This window comes from Cottoperca gobio, chromosome 20 (assembly GCF_900634415.1).
Source record: "Cottoperca gobio chromosome 20, fCotGob3.1, whole genome shotgun sequence".
Classification (NCBI taxonomy): Eukaryota; Metazoa; Chordata; class Actinopteri; order Perciformes; family Bovichtidae; genus Cottoperca; species Cottoperca gobio.
In genome coordinates, this window is record NC_041374.1 from 8772111 (window position 1) to 8788477 (window position 16367).

The 16367-nt window shown below is 42.7% G+C and overlaps 1 protein-coding gene across 1 annotated transcript in view; it reads right to left on the reverse strand.

Moving 5' to 3' along the window:
* Positions 1 to 3335: 3335 nt before the first annotated feature.
* The window catches only part of stau2 (staufen double-stranded RNA binding protein 2), a 79535-nt gene continuing 66503 nt past the window's right edge, over positions 3336 to 16367 (reverse strand). The window contains 2 exon segments of the mRNA XM_029457767.1: positions 3336 to 4346; positions 6348 to 6413. Coding sequence (XP_029313627.1) covers positions 4311 to 4346; positions 6348 to 6413 — 102 coding nt within the window. The 3' untranslated portion in view covers positions 3336 to 4310.

Sequence of the window (16367 nt, forward strand, 5' to 3'; positions counted from 1 at the left end):
TCAACTACATTCATATTTGTTTAGTAATTCAAATCGTTAAATGTCTTTTTTCTACGTGTTTTAATGAAACTACAAATAATTTTGGGCCATAAAAGCAAAAAATTATTATTATTTATTTATTATTTACAAATCTGACGAGTAAAAATGGGCTCAAGTCCGTCAAACGATATAAAAAGTTGAATAATCTTTTAGGATTTGTTTTATGTATCACCTGTGAACTGAATTTGAGATGTTTTTAACACTTCGTCTTTCATTAACCAAACTAAAGGACATCTGTCGTTCCTGCAGTGTAACTGGTAGCTTGCAATGCTTTCAGAGAAGCCTCCCAAAAGCTTATGGGAGACAGAAAACTATTAGGATTTTGGCTTGAATTGTTGGAGATTCATCAACATAGGATTCCCTCGCTCTCTTCTCCTCCTGTTAACACAGCGCTGCTTTAGAGGACTTCAGGGGGGGTCGATGGCTCATCATTCAGATGGAAAAATCAATGACTCTGGCGTTTGCTTTTGCATGGCACGGACAAGCTCCCAGCACCATTGATTTTGTTCTATTTTGGGCAGTAAGGTTCACTTCATATATTGGCTGGTCAGAGCAAGGCAATTCATCTGGGGTCGAACACGGCTCCGAGCTGCTCTGCCACTACCTGAACAAGCTTCTGGAATAGAGATCTGCTGCTAATGTGTGTGAACAGCCTTGGCGCTCCTCAATGGCTAGCAGATGTAGCTGCCAGCTGAGTCCATTAGTCAGCGAGGTTGAATTAGACCGCCGCTGTCCCGCGCGCTCATTCATCTCGCTAATGGGAGAGAGCAGAGTGGCTTTGTAGGTGCAGAGAAGGCATGCGTGTGGAGGACAGCTCAGACGCTGGAGGTAAAGCAAGTGAAAGTGATGCAACACGAGCATGTGACAGATAAAGGTGAACGCAGTCAATCAGTCAAAGTTAAAGATTAAGTGTCTGGAACACAAACAGCGTTTTTCCTTCACCGACGACAGGAAGACGTTTGTTTCCTGTTTAAATTAACAGGAAGTCAGGACAAAAGTTAGAAGTTATTCATTTGCTTGATGTTCAAACAGCCCGAGTGAAGGACGAAGCCTTTGTCCTCAGAAAGTAGTTGGGACACATATTAAACCGTCTGTATATCCAGTACTCCCCCTGTGTTCCCTTGAACTGTACAAGGAAACTAACTTTCTCTCAAGAATCCAAAAACTGATGAAAAAGTTATTTATCCGGTCACATAACACTACTCCTAAACACACGTTTCCTGTGTCGTTCTCCAAAAACAAAATGCACTAAAGATTTTTATAGTTTTGTTATTCAACTCTTATAACACAGCAACATTCCCTGCTTTATCTAATGCATATGGTATGTATGTATATGTATATATATATATATAAACTATATAGAGAAAGAGAGAGAGAGAGAGAAAGTAGAGAGAAAAGAGATAGAGAGGGTAGAGAGAGAGATAGAGAGAGAGATAGAGAGAAAGAGAGAGAGATAAAAAGAGAGGAGATGAGAGAAAAGATGGGGAAGAAATAGAGAGAGAATAGAAATAGGACTAGGAGAGATAGAGATAGAGGATAGAAAAGCGAGGGAAGAGAGGAAGGAGAAAGAAAGAGAAGAGAAGCGAGAGAAGAGTAAAAAGAGAGGAGAGGGAGAGATGAGAAAAAGATTATAAAGAAGGGACAAACCAGATATATATATATCTTTATATAGATTAATATGTTATAATCTATATATATAGATATATATACTATATATATATATAGATAAAAAATATAGATTATCCCCATTCTATCTATATATATAAAAATATATATATATATAAATTATATATATTATTATCTATCTCCCTATCTAATCTATCTCCCTCTATCTCTATACATATCTCTATTAAATATCTTCTATATATGCTGTTGATGTTGCTGTGTTATAAGAGTTGGAATAACAAAACTATAAAATCTTTAGTGCCTTTTGTTTTTTGGAGAACGACACAGTTTGTTGTAATGCTTATTAAATTTTACTAGTCATTATAACTAATGAATGCAGTAGCAGGCATTTCACGATGCAATAAATGTTATTTATGGGCACAATTTGAATTCTTTTTCTCTTTTAGATATTTGAAATGAATTATTTTGAGAAGTGCTTTATGCTTCGTGTAGACGTTCTCACACTTGAGAGTTCGAAGCTTTGCGTCAGGTGCAGAGGACGTTTTCCAGACTGGACAGAAACTCTTTCTTGAATAACTTCATAAAAGGATCTGAACTACTCGTAGCATCACGTGACTAAAGTCCCACACTTTGGACAACTGAACCTCATCGACTGCTGAGGACGGTTGATGTGGTTGTAAAGTCCAATCAGAGTTGATGGTAAATGAAGTCGATTGAAGCAATAAAATCCTCAGTGCTGCTTTATTGACAAAGAAAGAAAAGCAGCATTTGTTCTTCTAGTCTTCTAAAAAAGAACAACAAACTATTTCATCTTTGATTCCTCTGGGCAGCCGGGGGCCGGGCTCTAGATGCTAATCAGAAACTGAACTTCTTTGTTCTCTTTGCTTGAAGCGCAAACTAGTGATGTCTCCAACTGCAAGAATTGCAATAAATTGGCCTTTGATGCCGACAGAAACAATAAATGTCAACGTGTTTGACGCTGACGTTGACAGAGAGACGTGTGTGCTCCTCACGTGGACAGCGGGATGTTGGAGACGCTATTGTAAACTGCGAGTTGCTTCTTAACGAAACTCTGAGTGAATTTAACTTGGGCTTTTATTGTGAAAGGTAAGGATTGAAGTTGCTGACGTCTTGGTTCACGCTGGTTCAGACTTGTTCAACAGATTACTTGAATGTAATTTTGGTTCCAGTTTATGCACAAACTAGATTAAATTAAGAAACAGTGCGGTGCAGCTGCAGCAGGACGACAGTCGGGACTGTAGGAGGAGAAAATAAGACACAAAGAAACGTTTTTTTTTTTCCACATGAACTGAGGTGTTTTTACTGCATTTCAGTAACAGACACAGCCTTATTACACATTGTACTCACAGCGAAGAAGAAGACACGTCCTCAATGTCAGTGAACAAAGTGACTCAAAGTGGCCTTTACAGCCTGCGTGCGATTCGCAGTCTCCCTCCGCTCAGAAGATGCACTCCAGACAGAATGCAGGCATTAAAAGCACCCAGTTGATGCCTTGGCGGGTCAATACAACACACACACAATGGGTGTAGATGTGATCGACAAAACTGTGGGAGGGAGAGGGGGGGACGATGCACTGACACAAAATCACTGGATGGAGGACATGCAGTCACGCCGTACAAAACTCTGTGGAGTTTCAACGTCTACTGGCATTAGAGGATGTGGGTCTGCGATGTGCCTCCGCTGGTGGTCAGGTGACGCTCCAGTGATGCTATGCCAGTGTGGGGTCAAGTTAAACGGGAGAGTTCGACCCTTCAGGAAGTAAAGGTTCGCCCAACCTTCCCTCCTGGGTGGTCAACACTTCTACTGATTACGGCTAACACCAGTTTTGTCCTTTTTGTCCACATGAAAAAAAACTTTTCTGTGTTATTTTTCGGAATATGATACTCTTGCAAGTCATACACATCCATATAGATAGATGAACTCTTTTTTTTTTTAATGTCAGCGTACAAGGTAAGCTGGGTGACTATATATGAAGACAACAACTACAACTTTCACAGCACTGGCATTGGTTAATTTTAAATACAGTACTCAAGCATTGTTAGATTAATAAAAATAAAAGAATAAAAAAACAAAACGGAAACATAATACCCCCGAAAAAATAAGCTACTGTACGCAAGTTGGTTTCTCCCCTAAAATGTTTCTTTTGTGTTTCAATGGCGTGACGTACATTATTTGTTTTAACCAAACCAACAGACATTTATCCAAAAGGGGAAATTGTCTCTGCAGTGTATCACTTTGGATTTCCCTTGATTTCATACAGTACCATGCATTTATCTCATTAGTTTGTGTTTTATTATTATTATTATATATATTTTTTGTCCTCTAAATTTTGAACTCATCAATAAACGTGTTAACATAGCGTTGTCTTCACATAGACTCAGGTAATGGGGTTTTAGTCGGTCATTTCTCGGTGCACATCCACCCTATTGCATGTTGACAGGTTTTGCAGGATACAGCGGCGATCGTGGGGGTGGGGTGGGGGGGGTAGTGGGGACACTGTGGGTTGCAGGTTATGGGACGTCGGGGTGGAGGCTGGGGAGGTGGGGGTGGGGTTGGTTGTCAGCTCCTAGACGACAGCCTTTGAATCCTTGCAGACCTGAGTGGTGGTGCCTGAGTTAGTCTGTTTAATGTCCGTCCTCCCTCCCACACGGTTCACTGGTCTGAAAAGACAAATAGAAACTGTGTTAGTGCAGATTGTGTCTCCAGCCATGTTGCTGTAATCAGTCCTGCTGGTCACTCATGTAGCGCTGATGTCTCATACAGGTCCACATATTATCCGCTCACAGCTCTGTGTAATTATAAAGTCAAGTATCAGAATAATAATTCAGAGCTGCTGCAAGGATAGCAAATACATTACAATCTTTTCATATTTTAATGTGATTATAAATGACTTTGTTTGCTTCAAGTAAAGTAAGCAAACAATGAAGACTTATCGTAACTTATAATCACATTAAAATGCATCATAAAAAGATCCTAATGTAAAGAAACTATGGGAATTATAATACATTATTATTATGAAACTTGACCTTATAAGTAAATAATAAGATAATGATTGTTAATAACAATAATTGTGTTATGATTATTGTTATAAAGCATTATGAATATTTATGAGTGCTTATCATGTGTATTTTCATGTTGATAACGGCAAACAAATGTCTTTAAAGTCGGTTTCAGCTTCTTAAATATGGAGATTTGCATCTTTTCTCTGTTTTATATCAGATTAAAGTGAATATAAGTGAAAACATTAGATTGTACTTTGAGAAACTGGAACATTTCCACTGTTTTCTGACATTTATTAGACCATTAATCGATGAATCTAGAAAATAATCTGCAGATTAATCGATGCTGAAAATAATCGTTAGTTGATGGTATATGGAAATATGATTAAGTGTCTCCATTAATTGCTTAATTTTCTAAAGTATGTGCATGAAAATGTTGCTTGTTTCAGATCGCAGATTGTTTTATATCATGATGATGCACTCCATCATTATTGTACATTTAGTAACTATTTATATTTGTTACAAACTGAAACATTGTATAAAAGTCCTGAAAAAATAACAGTAAAGTACGTAATGAATTTTAGAGGCGAGAGGGGAAGTTACCTGCTCAGGTGAACGAGTAAGTGCTGTCATATTATAGTGACGTACATGAAGTTATAACGTTTGCGTTTCCTCTTTGTTCCTCGTCTCTCTAAAGACACAAGAAACTGCTGAAACATTTTTCCCCGGGACACGCCTTCTATGAAAATACTCCAGAGCTGCTCGACACTGATTTCCTCCCCAGCCTTCCTACTTTATTCTCCGCTGTCGTCCTTCCTTCCCTCCCTTCCTCGTGGAGGAGGGGAGCTCCATGGAGAAAGCCCTCTTTCCTGCCATCGTAACGATAACCATCATGCAAAGCACCGACAGGAGTGCATGTAGATATAAACGCCTACTGTTGCTTTCCTATGGAAGAGAAATGTCCAGCGGAAATGTTGGACGTGTGTGTGTGTGTGTGTGTGTGTGTGTGGGGACGGATGATGGGGCTGCAGCGCTGAGGATTTGCAAGAAGCCCGATTGGCACACACACGCACATCTGGCTCCTCACTAGACGTCTGTGCACGATGATTGGCTGACGGATTAAACGTCCAACACTGAGGCTGCGCTGGAAAAGTCTTCTTCTCTGCCGTGATCAGAGTGGAGTTCTCTAAATGTTCCTTCTCACAATCCTTCCTCTCTTATAAGTGGCTTTAGCATAAAGGTATAACGGACATGACAGGGACAAGGAGAGAATCCCGTCCCACAATCCCTTGCAGCAGCAACATTTAATCAAGGAGTCGTTTTTGTTGATCTTTTATTCGACTTGCTTTCTCTGCAACGCTCTTTAAGTGTTTCATTTGAGCTCAACGTGTTTCCTGTTTATAATTTGTGTTAAACGTGAGTTTGAGCTGCACGTCTTGTATGGAAGATGCTTTAACAAATAAAGTTTATTATTAGTAACATGAAATCGATGTAATTGCAGTTCATAAAAGTGGAATCCTGCCTTTAATTCTACAGCACGAGTTTATCACTGTGCTCATTTTATTATGTGTTATAAATAAGATCTTCCTCATGACGTCTTTGAGATGTTTCTGACTACAGTGAGCGTGGAGCGCCTGCGTGTTTGCCGTGATCCTGCCGTACCTTGATGGGACCGTCCACCGGGTCCAGTCCCTGCTCCGACAGCTGTTTCAAGGCACTTAGAGCAGCCTGAGAAGAGAGGGAACAACAGATGGTCGAGTGAGGGAGGGAGATTGGGTGGGAGGAGAGTGAGTGTCACCCTTCAGCTGCTTTTCAAATAACACTTACTCTGGGAAACCTGATGCCAGCAGGACACTTTCCCTTCGCCCTCTGTTGTCTTTGGCTCCTCTGCGCTGGCTGTTTATCTAACGTTATTGGGTTAACATTTCCACTTTATGTTTTGGCTGCTCTGCATTTTCCTAAGTCAATCTGAGTGACATCTGTATTCTCTGTGACCACAGCTAAACAAATAGCAGCAGGTCTGAAGTACCTATAAATCATAAAGGTAACACAGCACGCAGAATCCTCTCCTCTTTGTAACCCACACGAAATAAGTGAAAATAAACAAGTGTGTGTAACCGTTGTAGTGTTAATCGTGTCGTGACAAACCTCCACCCGACTGCACCAGGCCGCAGTTATAAATGATAAACCATCAACTAAACGGCTACAAAGTATATCTACCTGTATTTAATTATAATAACGTCACATAGTAAAACCTGTTCTGCACGTTTATTCATGTCAAAAGATTTTGGAAAGGAAACTAGAAATTTACTTTTCACACATTTAGTTCATAATCAGCCATGTCATTAAAAAGCTACATCCCATCTATACTGCCATGAATTCACACTCTGCAGCTTAAATTATTCTGTGTGCCAAGCCTCCATCAGAAACGCCATGATGTCATTTCCTTCCTGCTCATCGCTGCGATGCGAGGAGGGTCCGGCCTGCTATCATAACATACGCTACATGTGTGGGAGTGGAGACTGACACACACGCTATGTGAAGTGGGACTGGAAGATAAACAAAATAACAAATGAAACCTGAGAGGCCGAGGTGTTTTAGTGAAATCTTCTTGACATCTGTAATTGTAACGCTGTCACTGCCAAGTGTTGATCGACTCCTGCGGTGACGCCAAGACAACCACTGAGCTAAACCATCGTCACCAAAAACAATTAATGTCACGAGCAGAAAACACTTGTGGGCGACTTCTAGAGAAAAGCCGAGTGCCAAGATGAAGCGGTCGAAGTGATCCTAACCAGGCTGCAGGTCCGATCCTCAGATTCTTCCTTCATCCTGAAGATTGTCTCCAGATGTTTGCCCTCTCTGCCTTTCCCTCTCTGTGTCGCACCATCAGGAGGGAAAGAAGACCGAAACCTGTTACTGTGTTCTCATCAAGGCTGAACGAACACTTGTTTTCAGTTTCAATTCATCATTTGGTTTAGAAAATGTTAGAAAAGAGTGAAAAATGTCTATTTAAGTTTCTCAAAGTCCAAACTTTAAATGTCTTGTTGTGTTTAAAACCCAAAGAAATTCACTTTAATGTGAAATAAAACAGAAAAGCAGCAAATCTCCATTTGAGAGGCTGGAAACTGCATTTAAAATCATAATCAAAATGTTTTTTAGGATTATATTTCCATCGATGGAAACGACACCAACTGTTTAAACTGCGTGCGTCTGAAACGTGATGTTTTAAAGCGCATTAGTTATTATGTTAAGTTTGATTAAATGTGGACAAATATCCAGAAAAATTAAGTGCATGTGCATGAAAATGTTTTGTCTGAATGCACTCCATGATTATTGTAGATTTATTATTTTATATATACTTTTATAAACTGCATCGCAGGCTGAAGATGTTGAATACTGTAAATAATGTACTAGTAATACAATAAATATAAGCACTGATAAATAAGTCACTTATAGAAATCTCAGTTTAAACTTTATATATAATACTGACATACGGGTTTATGTATATGTGGTTGATGTAGCTTGAAATAAGTGCTTTTATTTTATATTTAGGATTTTTCATTTAACAAAAAGAAGAATTATTTTTAAGGGACGGTAAAAGTGTTGGTGGAAACTTTCTCATCCATCTCAATACAAAGAAAATTAAGCAACTTACATCCTCTCTTAAAGCTCCACTTTATTATTTTACACACATCTGGAGCCGCAGCGGTCGGACTTCACACTATCATGTGGTTCATCAGGAGCGAGATAAGGACACCCGCGCTCAGCGGATGAGTGAGAAGTGACGACTGGTGGAGTTTACCTCATTATGGAGCCCACCAACGTCGCTCTGCACTTTATTCTCATTACTTACATCAGCTCCGCGGTGCTGCAGAACTGAATTCTGATCCTCAGACAGAGACGTCTCCTTGTGAGTAACGACTTGTGTTCAGGTTAATATGCACCGAGAGGAAACATTCATCACGCTTTAATCCTGAGAAAATATGAATCGCAGCGCATGGCGTCTCAATCTGTCTCTGTGGAATGCAATATGTAGAGGATATTACACACTATCACCTGTGTGCTTACGTCCAAAATCATTTTCAAAGTGTTTAACTTCAGATTATGAGTAACATAAACCAGGAATCAGAATTTATGACCGACAGGTGCAAGGGTCAAAATCTGGTTTGTATCCATCAAATTTAGAAAAACAACCAAAAGCTTACAGGTAGTGAAACATGTGCAACAATATAGTGAGACTGGTTTGAAAGATGGATACCGTCGGGTTAATACTGACGGCCCTTCTCCAGAGACTCAGGATCCGACCGGAGCCCCTCTAAGCCTGCAACAGACAATTTATGGTGCAATGTGGGGTTTTTTTCTCTGTGAAGATCCGACAGCCAGTGAGATTTAGAGCTTGAATATACTTGCAGAGATTTAAGGCGACAACCCTGTACATGACAGCTGGAGGAATGTTTTCACTGCTAATAAGTCATATCAGGGGACTCCTCACATAACTGTTTATATTTATCTGCATCATGGTGTCATCTCACAAAGACCAGGACAGAAAGTCATGAAGACGAGAGGGACACTTCACGCGGGCACATTAATCTGGGACGTGATCACCTGATAATCTACAGACAGTCTCCATGTTCTCTGCTCACCAATAAACTGTAATCACAACCAACTTCCCCATGATTACCTTTTGTTTGTTGTATTTATTCGGTTTGGGATCTTTCTCTCCCTGAGTAAATAGCTCGAGCCCATCTGTTGGGAGGGGTGGTGGGGGGGCACCGGCTGGAGATAAACAGCCATAAATCAGGGGCTTGACGGTGGCAGCGCTGCTGATATACGACAGGCAGGCATGAGGGCCGTGGCAGCCAATCCTTCGGCCCAGTGGCTCAGCGAGGGACACAGAGCCTAAGACAAATACTGGGCCTATCTGTGGGAATGGCAGCCAGTGAAATCATTATTTTTCTAATGAGATAAGTTGGCTAGTGTTAGAGGCAGCCGCTACACTGATGCATCAACACCAGAAGAGTGTGTTTAGTCTGAGGCCGAGACACGCAAGGTGGAGGTGTTCCATCTCTGTCAGGAACAAAGAGAGAGTAAGGGTGAGGAGACAATGTGCAGAGAGGATGCTGAGTCATTCCCGAGCGGGAGAGGAAAGGAGTGGCGGAGGCGTTTGAAATCGATGCTTCAAACTGAAATAAATAGGCCGCTCAGGGCTTTACCAAATCTCAGGGTTAAGCTAGAAATTTGTTTTTTCTACATGACGGTTTACCACGTCTGAAGGATTTCAGAATGCTCACACTCGAAAAGCCATCCGTCCTCGAGCTGCGAGCGCCGATCGTTTAAATATAATATGATGACGCACACGTCTCTCCTGGAATTAACCATCCAACAAGTTCCTCTGAAGGACTATAGAGATCAGACCAACATTAGCACTGCGTCAGAAGAATCCTCGTTCACTTCAATGAGAACACTGCAGGCGGCTCCAACAACAAAACAAAGTTTCACCTTTTGTAACGAGAACAGCATTACGCTGTTTTTGCCAAGTAATCAAGACCTCTATGACAGAATGCCCATATGAACGCAGCCCCTTGAATTTCCTGCTGAAGTCACCCTCATCACTCCCTCTTCACCTATCCTTTCCTCGCCCCGACTTTAGATAACAACCCAGCAATCTCCATCAATCCAGGAGTGGGAGCCAGCCTGCAGCGCCCCACAGCCACTTGACACGTTCATCTATCTCGCTGTCCCGAGTTCAAAGGCTTGGACAAACAGCGGTCGAATGTGATGCCGTCTGAGGAGGATCTGCGACCGTGGCCGAGCTCCTGATGTGGAGTGACAAGGGCGGCTCATTTTTCTGGGCCTGCTGCGCTCTTAATGGTTTTACCGACAGAGGCTTCGCTTCCGTCAGCGGCTTAGCCAAACAAAGGCCCGGTCCCCCAGGAGTCCCTGGCACCGGCCTGATGGATCGTTGGATCACACTGACCCGGACAAATCAAGCCCCGGTGTCAGCTCTCACTGCTGGACGACTGGGTCCGAGGGAAGCAGTGGAGACATTTTGGGGAATGGGAAGCTGGCTGATGAGAAAAGGTGTAAAAATAAAAGAACAAGGGGACGTGACAGTCGAGGAAAAGGAGACAAATTAAATGTTTGGTGCGAAAGGAAGCAGAAGACGAGAGCACGGGATCTCCATCACCTTACCCTCTGGCCCTGAGCAGCCATCAAAGACACCAGGGAGGTCCTAATGAGGTGGAGACCACCAGCACATCATTCACTCTCACATACTTGCATCTCTTCTCTGACTCTTCAGAGCCGTAGAAGAAAGAGAAACGTTAGCCTAGTTTGCAGGTTTCTCTTGGCTTTATCAGATCAGATCCTGCCTCTGCTCTGCTGGAGGCCAGATGAAAGCGCAGACAACAGCTTAAGGTTTAACCCGATGACCCAGTCTCATTGCTACAGTGTGGCGTTTCCCTCTTTACCAGGCAGAGCCAGACTCCAGGGCTTTCTCCGGCTCTGTACAGTCCAGCAGGACTACTCTTCCCTAATCTTAAGTCCAGGCCAAGAGCAACAGTGGGAGCCTCCCGTCTGTGCTTTGATCCTGCGTCACTGTCTAAGTCATGTGTTTGGACATCCACATTATCTGACGAAGCGAGAGCAGGACAGAGGGAATGTTTTGTTTCTGTTGTGGCCTTTGGCAGGACTGGAAACCAACTCTGCAGGTGCACTACAGTAGATGCATGTGGGCACGAAAATGAAACAAAAAAAGTTAGCGGGATAAAGTTTTAATGTCTCAGCAGTGTGGTGTCAGGCAGAGTCAGTGGACACTGTTGTACGGTGGACATGAGGAGGACAAAGCCTCGGGTGTAGCTACAAATCTAAATCTTCCAGAAGCTGCTGCAAAAACTTCTGTTCAGTTAAATCAGAGTACAATCAGTTATTATTGCAGCAACACGCCGGCTGTCAGCTCTTAATAATGCTAGAAAGAGTCTGATTAACGTCGGGTGGCTGGTTCCGAGCTGCGGCGGGGAGGGGGGGAGGAGGATGCATGACGGCTGCTGATGAGGATGATCTAAGAGACTTCCACTAGACTAAACAATGACCAGAGTGGATTTCAGACAGGGAGTTTTACAGTCAGGAACCTGGGAAGTAGGAAAAATGAGTGCCCTGTAGTCGGAGAAGTTCTGAAGCGGGATTTATTGTTCTGGAGAGGGCTTGTTCTGTTTTCAAAAGGCCACATAAAAGCTTGACAGTGCGCCCTCTTTCTGCGCTCACTCCCCAAAGCACAAAGAAACATGAGATACCAGGGAAGAGAAAACCCCGGCCATCTTTTTGTCCTGTGTTAACCCTGTTGTCCCACCACCGCCACATCTCTCTCTGATGTTCATTAAATTCTTTTAAACATGATCTATTGCAGATTTTCTCTTCTCCTTTTATACTTCTGTCATCCCCTCTCGAGCTTCTTCTCATCTCTTGGCTTTCATTCCTCTAAATTCTTTTTATTTTCCTTCTACCCACATCAAAACTCTGGACGGGGATCACTGGAATATTTCCGGATAGCTCGTGGAGAACACCTGTGTGTGCATGAGTGCTGGCACTGTATGAGTCTTATTTGTTAATGCGGTGTGATATGTACATGGATTCTTGAGTAACTACAGAGAAAAGGTATTCAGATCCTCTCCCCAAATCTCTTCCTCACTCTCTCTCCAGATTTCACATCCTCTTCCACATCAGAGGCGTTGATAAAAGAGGCAGTGTGTGCCTGTCAGTGCTCGAGCTGTAGCCTGACATGACGTTAATTCTTTTGAAGTATCACTTCATACGTGCCACTTCGCTTCTTGTGAAACAGTGAAGCGACTGTGGATGTTGTAGTTAAATACACTTCTCTGTGAGCGGTGTCCCCACAGCTGAAGACAAGTTACATACAAGAGTTTATAATGCCGCTCAAAAGACGGGTAACTTTAATGTTTAATGTAACAAGTTCTAAATAGATGTTACCTATTATGTCAGAAAATAAATGATTCATAAAATCCTACTTCTCTTCTCTTTGCATTAAGACTTTTGGAATACTGATTTAAGACATTTTAATACCACAGTTCTTAGATTAATTAATTAAACGTGGGATCTGGAGGAGTCCTGTATGAGGAAATCTATCTGACTGCATGCTGCAGCATTATGGTGATCAGCATTCCTGCAGCAGATAGTGTGTGTGTTCCTTTGTGTCTCCCAGGCTTGAGATGAGCACTGAAGGCTGGCTGAGCTAAGTTAGCGGGTAACGGCCGTGGGGCTCCCCAGGGGAGCGAGCCTTCGCTGACATGGGAAGCCATAAATAAGAGCCCAGGGCGCAGCGCCATGTCATGCGTCATTTGGGCCGGAGAGGCCTGCTTTATCCCCTCCCATCACCGAGCTGCTGAGCATGGCACCTCCTAGGGCGTAATACAAAACATATGGGCAAAGGGCGAGGGGCAGAAGCACCTCAGCATACCAAACTCCTGCCCTGTCAGCAAAGCTTCTCGGAGGAAAAGCAGATACAGCCGGAGACGGCCTCTAAGATAACAACGCGCTCGAAGGCCGCAATCAAACTCAGTCCAGAAACAGATTGCTGAGTTTGGTTATTTTTGATACATAACATCACAATTATGGGATAAGAGCAACAAAAAGTGAGCAACTATTTAGCATTTATCACCAGAATGGTTCATCACACACGATGTTTAGGTGTTAACTACTTACACAATATAAGAACTGGAGTCAAACACTAAAAGCATATCTGAACTGTTTTAAAACCACTTGTGAATTATTTGTACACGTGTATTAAACAAATATTTAAACACTATAAATTCATATCTTATAATTAACTATTCAATTTAAATTTACATATTTAAACCAAGAATCAGGATATTATAAATAAATAGAGGAGGGGGTTAAACCTTATTCTGCTTTCACACCATGAAGCACTGGAGGTCAGGAGGAGACACACACTGACACATCCATTGACTAAGAACAAAGTATGACACTTTCCCTTTTCTTATGAAACATTTTCATTATCTCTTTTCTCCTGAATCTACAACCCACAGGAAGTTACACGATGTTTGTCCACCCTCGATATTGCTAACTTTTTCCAATGTTGCTGATGAATCAGTGACTAAAAACAGCATGAGGAGATAAAAGGGATGAAGAACGCATTAGTGACGGGACTTCTGCGTGAGCAGATATTGGGTAAGAAGAGAGAACCAGCCTCAAGGCGATGACTCACCAACAGGACCACTGAGTAAACTCTAATGATCCCTAAAAGTAATGATAAGCTCTTGACCAACATTGGTTGCCGATGGAAGGATGATGTCACGGCCGGTGATCAGCTGAGCCGGTACATTACGCCGTGGGAAACTGAAAAAGAAGGACCTGCTACCAAAAGCCGAACCATGCAGTGGAAATGAGTGAAACAAGTGATCCAAAGGATTTAAGATGCTTCACATAAATGGGGAAATCAAGGAGATCATCAAAATATTTCCTTCCTTATCTAATAATAAAGTCACGGTGGTGGTGGGGGGGGGGGGGTTTGGGAAACAGCCGTGTTTCCATGAGTTTTCCCCAGTGACTCAAAGACGGTGTTACATCACCTCATCTCCACCTGCAGAGATCCACCTTTCTATCCCGCAGGGAGACTCTTCTATAATCCCGAACAATCGAACTCAAGTTGCTATGGGGGTGGGGGGGGGAGTACAAAAAGCTGTGGGAACAAAAGCCGGCCTTCAGCCACTCGCTCTCTTATCAGCGGTGATAGTCATCGGTCCCGAGGGGCTTCTCTCTGCCTCCTAATCTCACTTTGCTTTCCACTTCTCAACCACATGATCCTTTTCACAATTTTCATTGTCCTGAGTCCAAAATGACGAACTCACACGGTTTGGGGATGAAGTTTAGTAAGAGTAGAAGCAGCGGTCTGTCTACTGCATGAACGTTCAGCCCTCAGCAGTTAGGATCCAAGGTCTTAATCACTCCCCCCCCCCCTTTGCATAGATAATACAGTCAGTGCAGACACTGCAGTGGCCGCATCAATCACTAATGAGGATATCAGCCTGGATGTCAAAGAGCATTTTTGGCTGTTATCAGCACTTCCGTTAAAATTGGAATCCAATTATTTCTTCCTCGTTGGGTAAGTGTAGGAAGTTAAAATACCGTTTGTATTCAAAATTGGCCGAACAAATGAAGCTTCGATAAGTCATCAGAGCAGCAACTTCACTTTACAGCAGTTTTCATTTTGACGGCACATTTTCATTTAGTTTAAGTCATCAGAACTGTTTTAGTTGACGACACATCTTAAGAGTTCAGTCTCATCATGTAAGTGTTTCAACAGACTCTGTACTGGAGGAAACATCTTTTGAGGAAAGGTTTATTAAGGTTTGAACGTGATTAACATGAAACGTGTCTTTCTCTTGAGAACAGGATCGGGTCGGGCCAGGTTAACAGTGGATCTCTTCTCAAACCGTCCCGTTTGTCATTTTACATTTTAAATGTTTCTTTTTGGTCTGTGGAAAAATGCTGTTGACAGAAGCGGGGGTTCGGACACTGCACAGTTATCCGATAAGCACTTTGTTTGAAGCGTACTGACGACAAGGGGCGACAAGATTTACAGAGGAGACTTACAGGTGTGGAAAGGCAGAGAAGAGGAACTCGGGGGATGTAGTATATGAAAGGGTTAAGACACAGGGTTATGGGAGAGGAGCTAAGTGTCTCACTGTGACAGCCGCCAGCTGCATGCAATAATCCCCAAGCCTCCATCCGAGCCCTCGTCAGACACAGCAGTGTGCATGAGAGAGGACGTCTGGTGGACAGGACTTCCGGTAACAAGAGAGGACGCGCAGTCAGACGGCGTTTTACACCTTCTTCCTCTCGTCTCTTCCTCCTTGCAGCTCCCTGAGCTCCTCTCCGCGCTGACGTTTAATCACCTCGTACACACAAGGGACACGCCTGTAAAAACCTGTTGCGGTGTTTTATAATTTGCTATGGATCCGCACAAGGCCCGTGACTGTTTCTCATTACCCAGCATGCTCGCTGGGCCTATAAGATGTGGATGGACATTTTGTCTTGTACCTTAAATCCCAAGAAATACTGAGTGGGTCTTCAACTCCATGTGTGACGGGGGTCGATTGAGAGCCGTTGTGCCTCAGGGAGCCCCTGAAGCGTTATGAAAGCCCCACTATGTTCCTATGGTAACTGGCAGTGTGTACTACAAAGACAGATTATGTGTAAGGCATGTTTACTGAAAACAATAAATTCCAGCATGCTTATATCAAGAGGCAGGGTAAGGCTGGTCTTCTGATGAACGGGACACACTAACTAGCCAAAGATGGAAGACGATGGGGAAGAAACGTAATGCACACTGGAAACATATGTCATATGTTTTAAAATGTTAGCATAAAGCCATTACCGAGTTAGTTTAAAGTCACAAAGTGTTCGTAAACAACAGGAAAGAGATCTCAAGACAAACAAAGACATGTTATGGATTCAATCTGCGAACACGGAGCGGCTGACGTGATGAGCAGACGCAGATTGACGAAGGCGTGGAGGGCCTCACACGCTAAATAAAAGCAGTACGACATCATCTTCTCTTTGTTGGATAGCAAGCGGAATTAAATAAGTGATATCGGCGACTATTTCAGACAGAGAAGATGTCGCTTAAAGTCAAATCTCTAG